At 49.6% G+C, this 9,718-nt stretch overlaps 1 protein-coding gene across 5 annotated transcripts in view; it reads right to left on the bottom strand.

The window, feature by feature from the left end:
- PUM1 (pumilio RNA binding family member 1) overlaps positions 1 to 9,718 on the bottom strand; it is a 116,959-nt gene that overhangs the window by 1,992 nt on the left and 105,249 nt on the right. For all 5 annotated transcript variants that reach the window (XM_015423384.1, XM_015423383.1, XM_015423379.1 and 2 more), the window contains exon 21: positions 4,065 to 4,257. In XM_015423384.1, the coding sequence (XP_015278870.1) occupies positions 4,065 to 4,257 (193 nt within the window). The remainder of the gene's footprint in view (positions 1 to 4,064; positions 4,258 to 9,718) is intronic.

Genomic DNA, 9,718 nt, shown 5'->3' with positions numbered 1-9,718 from the left:
GCTCGCCCCCGGCCGCCCCCCCCCCCCCCCCGGTGAGTATTGCGGGTCCCCCTTCTTGTTAAAACTAAAGCGAAAGGCCCTACCTGGATAGTGCAGGCAAGCCTGATCTCGTCAGATCTCAAGAAGCTAAGCAGGGCCGACCCTGGCAAGTACTTGGAAGGGGAACCTCCAAGACATACCAGGGCTGGAAAGTAGATGTAGGCGAATATCTAGCCGCCTATCTGAAATGTCCTAGCCCCACTAGGGGTTGCCAGAAGTCACCATGACTTCCAGGTATGCAAGCGCACGTGCCTACACACACACACACACACACACACAAACCCACTAAAGGAAATTATCTACCCAGCAACACCAATAATATTTTAAAAAACAAAACAAGCCCAGCACTTCATTCTATACCTCTGAGCACCCTTTATTTATTTATTTATTTATTTATTTATTGAACTTATATTCCGCCCTCCCCAAAGGCTCAGGGCGGCTAACAAAGAGGCACAAGTGCCAAAGTTAAAACAAATAAAAACAGAATAAAACAATACAGTACAAACACTAAAGTGTCGGTGCTCTAGATGTCACAGAATCAGTAGTTTGGGTAGTTTATTGATACTCTTTGTAGTATGTCTGTGTCGTCTGCATATACTAAGATGGGTATTGGTCTGTTTGCTAGGTTTGGGGGTTGACAGTCTGGATTCAACAAAACTTGGAACCATTGAATTGATCCGCTTGTTCTTCAACCATCATGTTCTCTCAATCTAACCATTCCCAAAGTTTCCAGCACAATTGCCTGGCATAAAGCTTACATTGAGCAAGCTAATTGGGAAGTAATTAGAGCTGTGAGATTTGTCTCCATTTTATATATATATTGGTAGGAAAATGGTCAAGCCCCAATAACTGGGGTTCTATGCTTTCTGATCAATACTTGTAAAAAGCGTGGCCAGAACTGACACCCACCACTCAGTGTTTGTTTTTATCAGCCCTGGAGGAATCATATCACTGCCTGGAGTTTCCCTAGCTTTAATTGGCTGATTAGTCTCTTAATTTCTTTCAGTACAGCCTTTCACAAGATGGGTGCAACAACAAAAATATGTTGGTTCTGGTAGAGAAAGAGCTCCGGGGGGGGGGGGGGGTGTAGCTCAGTGGTAGAGAACCTGCTTTGCACGTTGAATGTCCCTGGTTCAATCCTTGGCATCTCCAGTTAAAAGGATCTTGTGCAGCAGGTATTGGAAAAGACCTTTCTCTCCCCAAGACCCACTGCCGCTCAGAGGAAACAATACTGAGCAAGATGGAAAGTGTCTGGAATCCATGTAAGGCAGCTTCAGTGGGTAGAGGAATGTCAAGAAGAGACTAAGCAGAGGATTTTCCAACTTTGTTGCAATGGGGTAGATCAGCAATATAGCTGAATAACCAATGGATATTTATTTGAACCAACTCATCCAAAGAGCTTAGAGCAGTTAACAAGGTAACATCTGCTCTACCCTATTCATGGCCACTGAAATCCAGTCTGAACAATACCATGAACTCAGACTTTGGTGCAGACAACTGTGTTGACTTCTTCGTTCAGCACAGTTAGTACTTTGGGAGCATGCCCAATCATGGTGGAATAAAGGAGTGGAAGCAATCTGTTAGATATGCTGGGCTGGTTAGGGCAAGTTCACCCATTTATGGGTCACATCACTGGCATCCTGAAACAAGTCCCACAGGCAGTGGTGAGCCAACGCAAACCCTGGGGGGCAATGTTTCAAATGTGATCACCTGCAGCATTCTGCATCGGAGGCCCAGAAGCACTGTTGCCTTGGGCAGTCCTACATGAAGCACACTGCAGTACCCTACCACCGGAAGCTACAATGGGTGTATGACAATCATGTGGTCTGCACCTAAGGACAGAAACCTGCCCTCTCACAGAGCAGAGCTGGTAAAAGTGCTGCAGGGCAACGATGCTAAATGGGTACCCAGGACTGTAGCACTGTCAACGCAGGCTACTTCGATTCCAAGTAAACGTTAACAATTTCTTTCTGCAACACACGCACAACTAATTTAAAAGAAACTGTGGGAGAGGCTGAGGAACTCAGTATCAACCACAGCTAATTCTGCTCAGTTACAGGAAATCAGCCTCCTAGCCTGGAACAGAATTCACTAATCTGAATGGAGTGGGACAGAAATGCTACCGGTCACAACACTGGGGATGCCACAGCGCAGAAGAAAGCCCAGAGGCCTCTCCACAGACAGCCTCACAGGTGGTTAACTGTCAAGGCTAGTGATGAAAACCCCCAAAGGCCTTTGAAAATCAAAATGGTGCTATTTTCCGTGGATGGATCATCCCAAAGGCCATCATCCATGGGGGGGGGGGGGAGAAGAACAATGTGGTGTTGTGGTTAAGGTGTCCAGGTAAGATCTAGTTCGGATCTCCAGGAAGTTCTCTGGGAAGCCTTGGGCCAAGCCGCACAACTCAGCCTCACCTACCCCACCGGGTTAACAGTTGTCAGGATAGAATGGAGGAGGGGAGAACCAGGCACATCACACTTAACTCCCTGGAGGAAAGAAGTATTGAATAAATACATTAGGGGTTGTAGCCTTGAGAGTCTTCAGAGGACAGCAGCCCAACTGTATTGGTTCAACGGCCCAAGCAACCACATAAAAAGGGGGGGGGGGGGGATATTCTTGTTTCAGTATTACAGTACTGATACAGGGATTTGCAAGTTTACTCACTTATTTCTTTTCAGACACCTTATATTAGTATGGTTGCATTTTCTCTGAGCCACGTGAATGGCTTATAAGAAGAAGAGATTGGGTTTATACCCCGCCCTTCACTACCCAAAGGAGTCTCAGAGTGCCTTGCAATCTCCTTCCCGTTCCCCTCCCCACAACAGACATCCTACGAGGTAGGTGGGGTTGAGAGAGCTCTTTCGAGAACTGCTCCTGAGAGAACAGCTCTGAGAATTGATGACTGACCCAAGGCCACACCAACAGCTGCTTGTGGAGGACTGGGGAATCAAACCCAGTTCTTGCAGATTAGAGTCCACGCTCCTAACCACTACACCAAACTGGCTTAAATTTATATTACGTTAGTTGAGCAAGATTCGAGTCCATGACCAACAAGAATTCAAGCATCAAAAGTTCCCCGCATCAGATGCCAGGGGACTGCTGACTCTCAAATGCTTATATCCTGGAAATCTTTTTCTGCGTGTGTGGGTATTGTGTGTGTGTGTGGGTATGTGTACGCGCTTCTAGGCCTAGAAGTCAAGGTTGACTTCTGGCAACCCCTAGTAGGGGCTTGGATGTTTTTCAGAGAGATGGCTTGATATTTGCCTGCCTCTGCATCCCAAGCCCTCGTATTCCTTGGAGGTCTCCCATCCAAGTACTATGCCAGGGTCAGCCCTGCTTAGCTTCCAAGACCTGACGAGATCGGGCTCGCCTGGAGGCCATCCGGGTCATGACATACCCTGGAAATCTTGTTGGTCTTTCAGGTGCTCCAGGACTCGAAGCTTGCTATAGCCCAACATGGCTACCCACCTCAGATTACTAAGTTAGTTGTGGTTAATATGCATAGAATTCAGTTATCTCATCCGCACTTTTGTGTGCTGGCTTCTTACATTTTTTTTGTTAAGTTCCGGTTGCGACATCCTAAAATCTACTTGAGTTCCATTTAAAACTTCATTTGCTGTTATCATAGATCAGCCAAGATTGACACAGATGGAGAAAGAACTGCCAGAAAAATGTAATGGAAGACTTCCATTGGGGGGAAGAGAACATTTGAGCAGGGTTCCGATTTGCTAAGAACTTGGGTCTTAGTGCCCTGCACAGCTTTGTGCATGAGGAGAATTAAGTGAGCTGTGGAAACAGGAGCACAGTAACTCAGATGGTATCATTTCTGCAGACTGCAGAGCCCGAGTAACATGGCACCTACATGCAAGCCAGCAACAAACAACAGATACAGTAACAGCTGTGGAGCAATGGCAAAAATTTCTTTACTTCCCTAGTGAAGTTCTGTAGCAGAGACAGAAAATCTCCCTGCCTGTTGGCTTTGCATAATAAACACTACTGGAAGCAAATCAAGACCGGCAGCTCACCTTGTGCATGACAATCTTCCGTTGGCCTGGCTCCGCCACATCGATCATTTTCTGTACCACGTAGTTGGCGTACTGATCTTTCATCATGGTATATAAGGCACTGTGAGGGCCATCGTTCATAGTACACACCTCATCAATCAGCATGGCGCGCTCCGAGCGGGAGGCATGCGTGACACATTTCTCCACCACATTGCTGCAGCACGTAAAAAAAAGGGGGGGCACACGGGTTATCCTAGAAGCAACAGCCCCCAAACAGCCTCAAAGCTGAAATTCACAGATGTCTCCTTTCAGCACAGAGATGAACTTCTATACCGGTGGTAGTGGTGGGGGGCTGTAATACTGCATCACTCAAACAAGGTGTAAGCATCTCTCCCTTGTCACAGGCACAAATGCCAGGGAAACAGATACATGTGGTCGGGACTGACCTTAACCTTTGCATCACCAAACCTGTAGCATACACCGATTTGGCTCTCTGAGAGCAGTGGCAGGGGAAGGATAGCTATGGTACGCCTCCCAAGTTTGTCTGTGCGCACATATCGTATGGATGCACTAGAGAAGGAGTGATCAATTTGCTGCGCGAGGATGCAGGGATGGTCACTTTAAAGCACAGAAAGCTTTAAAAAGGGACTATTGTCAGGTAGCCCTGTCATAGATCTGGAATGTGGAGGGGTGCACCTACTCTTCGTTCTCAGCTCTTCCCTGTCCAGCTTCTGTGCGCTATCTCATGCTTGACCTTACAGTCTCCAGCTGTGTTTTACTCAGCTGGGAATGTTAACGGTTTTTGTGCTTTGCCTGCGCGACGAGCTATAATAATTGGCTTACGCTCACAGGGGGGTGTTTTGATTTCACTAAGTCAGAGGCCCTTATACTGACGGCTATTCCTGACACAATCTGTACACGTGTTCTTTAGTACTGAAACCACTAATAAACAGCTATCTTCTTATGAAGCCCTGTGTGGTGTGACCTGACTGAGGAGCCTGGCAACTATCAGAGGTTACTAACCATGATGACTAAAGGGAACCTTCATGTTCAGAGGCAGCAAATGTCTGAATCCCAGAGCCAAGAGGCAATGTCAGGGAGAGGCCTCAGCCTCTGTGTCCTGTTCATTAGTCATCCAGAGGAACTGGGTGGCCACTGTGTGAGACAGGATACTGGACTAGATGGACTACTAGTCAGATCCAACAGGGCTTGTCTTATGTTATTAATCTCTGTTCAAATAGTTACAAGTAGATCTCCAGCCCCTGCTCCAGTGCAGCTGCAACTGCTTTCTTATCCTTGTTTTTTAAAGCCACTGTGGTACCTTCTCTCCTCTCTCTCTCATGTGAACAAGGCAAACTCATGGGTACATACAAACACAGCTTCTGCACTTAATGGGAAAACGACAACCACCCTTTCCCACTGCCTCTCTTCTACCTCCTTCACACAAACACACTCTTGCTCTGGTTGGGATAGGAGTATGCTACTGATGGTCTCTTCCTGTGCATCAAAATTGCTCTTTGCCTCATCCAGAGAGAACACAGGTAATGGCTGAGGTTTTCCCCCCGGCAGGTCAAGTTACAATTTAAGGAGGTGGTGGTTTGCATTGGGAAAACAGCAGTGGAAAGCCCCCCCCCCCAAAGCACTGCAGACCTGCTGTGAAATGCTGCTGTTTTGTACTAGTTGCCATTTTGTGAATGGCTTCTCCCAGTAAGCCACCATTCTTTGACTGGGAACTTTCACGGCTCCGGGGGGGGGGGGGAATGTAGTTGCTCTCAGAAACAAAGTTCTGCTCTCCATCACCCTAGAATGATTACTTCAGGATGCATACAAGCCATGCATATGCACTGATGCCACTTTTACACGTTTTGCTCTAAAAGAACCTGTCACTATAATGTTACCTATAGCAGTGCAATGTTGCTGCTTCCTAGGCTTCACACACAGACTTGGCAAGAGCACCAGAATAACTGCTTTAGAAACTGACACGTGACCCATCAGTACCATTAAAACTGTAATCCATCAGTACAATTAACATTTCCCAATGGGAGCAAACAGAGGTGGCTCTCCAGGACCATGTCCAGTCAGGAAACTGGGGGGTGGGGTTAAGCTCCTTCTCCCCATGTGCCAGGGTCCCAAGCCAAACCAGGACGACACACACCTGGGAATTAAGTTCCGAACCTGGAACTCCCAGGGCTTTGTAATGTACAGTTAGGCCAGGAGTGGCCAAACTGTGGCTCAGGAGGCACATGTGACTCTTTCACACACATTGTGTGGCTTCGGGAGCCACATGCAGCTCTTTCACACAAATTGTGCAGCTCCCGGCAGGGTGGCTGAGGAAGCGAAGGGGAGGCATGCCATCACGATCAGTCTTCCCTTCCCCAGCCACTGTTCCCCTCCCTAGGTAGGATTGAGGTGGAGGGGAGTAGAGAAAGAAAGCAACTTTATCTTTAAATGGATTCTCAAAACCCCCTCCCTGGCCTTTGTCTCTTTAAATCCCTTCCCCAAGGCCGCCCACAGGGGGGGAGGGGGGGGGGGCTTGGAGGATGTATTTAAGTTTAAAGTTGTTTTCTTCCCACCTCCCCCCCCCATATATTTGCTTTCTTTCCACTTAATTTCTTCCCACTTTTCTTTTTTTCTTCCCTTCCTCCCCATCTATAGTTTTCCAAGCCCCACCGCACTGGCAGACTGGCTTGGCTCAGAGAAGGAATTTCTCTCTTTTATTTAATATGGAAATTTGCATATTTCCCAATAAAAACGTGTGCGTTCATGTCTTGTGGCTCTCAAAAATCTGGCATTTATTCTATGTGGCTCTTATGTTAAGCAATTTGGCCACCTCTGAGTTAGGCCTTCAGTGGTAGCAGGTGTGTTTTGCATATAGCAGGTCCCAGGTCCAACCCCTAGCATATTGGGGTTAAAAAAAAAAAAGATCTTGGGTGTTGGAAAAACTTTACTGGGCTGGAGATTCTGAAGAGTTAGCACTCCAGCAGACAAGACTGAGCCAGACAAAGCAAGAGTCTAATTTGATATGCAAGAGCTTTGCATGTTCAGAATGTTATCCCAACTGCAGCACGGTTGCCCGAGGAGCAGGTGTCAGCAAGCTGCCATTCTGTTTTCTGTGACCTCTGTGTACATATTCTTTCCCTGTTGCACCCGGCTTGGTTTCTATCATCCTACTCCTGCGTTGGAATGCAAAAGATAACTGCTGGAGGTTGTGTGGGGGAGAAGATGCTGTAATGCTTGGCTATTGCTTTTCCCATGACTACTGCACCTGTGTTATGTCTAATATCCTGCCTGGTTCCCATGGACTGGGCGCGCAACCGTTCCATTAGCCCGCCAGCGGGAAAGTTATTCATTGGACCTGTATCTCTTTGAAGTTCCTTTATTATGCTTGATCTAACTGTGTATCCCCAGTTCTAACAAAGAACGTGTTTGAGTATGTCGTCAACGCTTTGAAATAAATTTTGCTTTTCTTAAAACGTGGATTTATTCTCGATGCTTGGGGATCCAACATATTGTTAGAACTCTCTTTTTCCTATCGTTCCGAATCTGGCGAGATCATGAGCGGAATTGAGGGAAACCTACCTACCACGGAGGGGGACTCTGGATCGGTCCCACAGACCTCCGCGTCTTTGGTGTTCACGACTGCAGCCTCGTTGGAGGGTGCCGTGGGGGGAGCGATTCCCCGCCTGCCTGCACATCTGTCTTGGCCGCCTCCGACCCCTTCGCAATGGGGTCCGCGGAAGACTCACCAGCAGGATGATTGGACTATGTACAACACCCAGGGCACCCGTGAGGTGTACTCCCGTCGGGGGAGCGGATTACGTGAGAGTCTATTTGACAAGGGATTGTTCCCGGAGCCGGGGGCTACCTCGGAGAAGGGGAGCCCCGAGCGGGACCTCGAGGAGTGGATGTTCGAGCCGTCGGGACCGCGGGGCCACGCAGGAGATGAGGAGGGCACCGGAGTCTTCCCAACGGAAGAGGACTATGACCCACCCCCGGACTACCGCCCTCGGGACCCCATCCCGGAAGAAACCACCGGGGAACGACTAGCAGAACTGGAAGACTCGGTGAGAGACTTGTTGCGGGCATTCCAGGATGTGATGGAAGGTCTGCCGGGAATGATGGACGTTCGAATGGCTAATTTCCTTGACGCACACGCCGCGCAGCAACAAGTTGCTCCTGCACCGGGACTTCCCGCGCCGCCGATGCCTGCTCAACCGCTGACGGGACCACCGCTGCAAGCACCGGGAGTTCCAGCGCAGCAGGTACCTGTACAGCCGCCAGTGAGACCGCCTCTGCAAGTGCCTGTGCAACCGCCGATGCCGGGGGGTCCGCCGGTGCCGGGTCTGCCGCCACCACTGAGGCCAATGCCAGCGGGGCCACCGGTTGTGCCGGGTTTCCCTCCCAGGGGAGTTCCGGCTCAGCTGGGCCCGTTGGTAAGGCCTCCACGGCCCAGACCCAAGGATCTACTGGAGGCTACCTTCGACGGCAACCCAGATGAACTCGCTTTCTTCACGGTGAGGGTGCATAAATTCGTAGAAGAAAGTCGACACCTGTTCCGAAATGAAGCTGGTCTTATTGATGTCATCTCGGCAAGACTGAAAGGAGACGCCGCCACATGGTATGTTGGACTGCACAATGACCGCGGTCCGGAACTTTTGAATTTGCGAGCATTCATGTGGGCGCTGCGGGCGAGATTTGAAGATGTCAACGCGAGTCAAAGGGCTAAAGCGTTTCTCCGCACCTATCGCCAGAACAAGAAGTCGGTTCGCGAGTACACTCTGGAATTCCACAAGCAAGCCGCAAAGCTCCGAGACTACCCTGACCATATATTAGCTGAGATGTATCGCTTGGGTCTCAACGCAGATATCCGAGAAACGGTTCTGAAAACTGTCAACCCTGTCTCCCTAATGGCCTGGACCCAGGAAGCTGAAAATGCGGAAGACCGGCTCACCACCATCAAACTCGACCTGGCTGCTACGACCAACAGACCCGCCGCTGCCGGTGCCTCCAAACCCAAGCCTCAACGCCTGTCGGAATCAGCACGAGAACTACGTATGAAGATGGGGCTCTGTCTCAAGTGCGGGGAGAAGGGGCACTTCGCTGTGGATTGTGGCAGCCGTAAAGTACAGCCGCCTACTCCAAGCCCGAAGACACCGCTGACGGGGAAGAAGGGAATGGCTAAACCGCGTTTCTCCAAAGCTTTGCAGGCGGCCCAAGGCTCGGAGGGGAACGATCCGTCTGCTGCCGAGTCAGAAGAAGAGGTGGTGCCTGAAACGGCGGAAAACGACAACGGCCTGTTGTGAGAGGCGCAAAACGACAAGGCCATTCTAATGCTGCGCCCAAGGTGGTGAGAGAAACCCCTTCCCTATTTTTCGTGACTGTCTCATTAATGAATCCGCTCCTGGGAACCCACGTTAGGGTGAGAGCGTTGATTGATTCTGGGTGTGGGAGGGATCTCATCAGCCCTAGAGTGTTGTTGGCACTGGAAGCGGGGATAGCCCCCTTGAAGTCTCCCATCATTTTTACCCAGATGGATGGGGCACCCATGGAACCTTGTACGCACGAGACTATGGCTTTGCGGCTGGGGGCGGGCGATCATTGGGAATCCAGATCCTTCATTGTCACCCCTAAATCGCAATTCGACTTAGTTCTGGGGAGTCCCTGGTTGTTTACCC

The sequence above is a fragment of the Gekko japonicus genome, unplaced genomic scaffold (genome assembly GCF_001447785.1).
Source record: "Gekko japonicus isolate JY-2015 unplaced genomic scaffold, Gekko_japonicus_V1.1 scaffold1743, whole genome shotgun sequence".
NCBI lineage: Eukaryota > Metazoa > Chordata > Lepidosauria > Squamata > Gekkonidae > Gekko > Gekko japonicus.
This window is presented reverse-complemented; position numbering and strand designations above follow the sequence as displayed.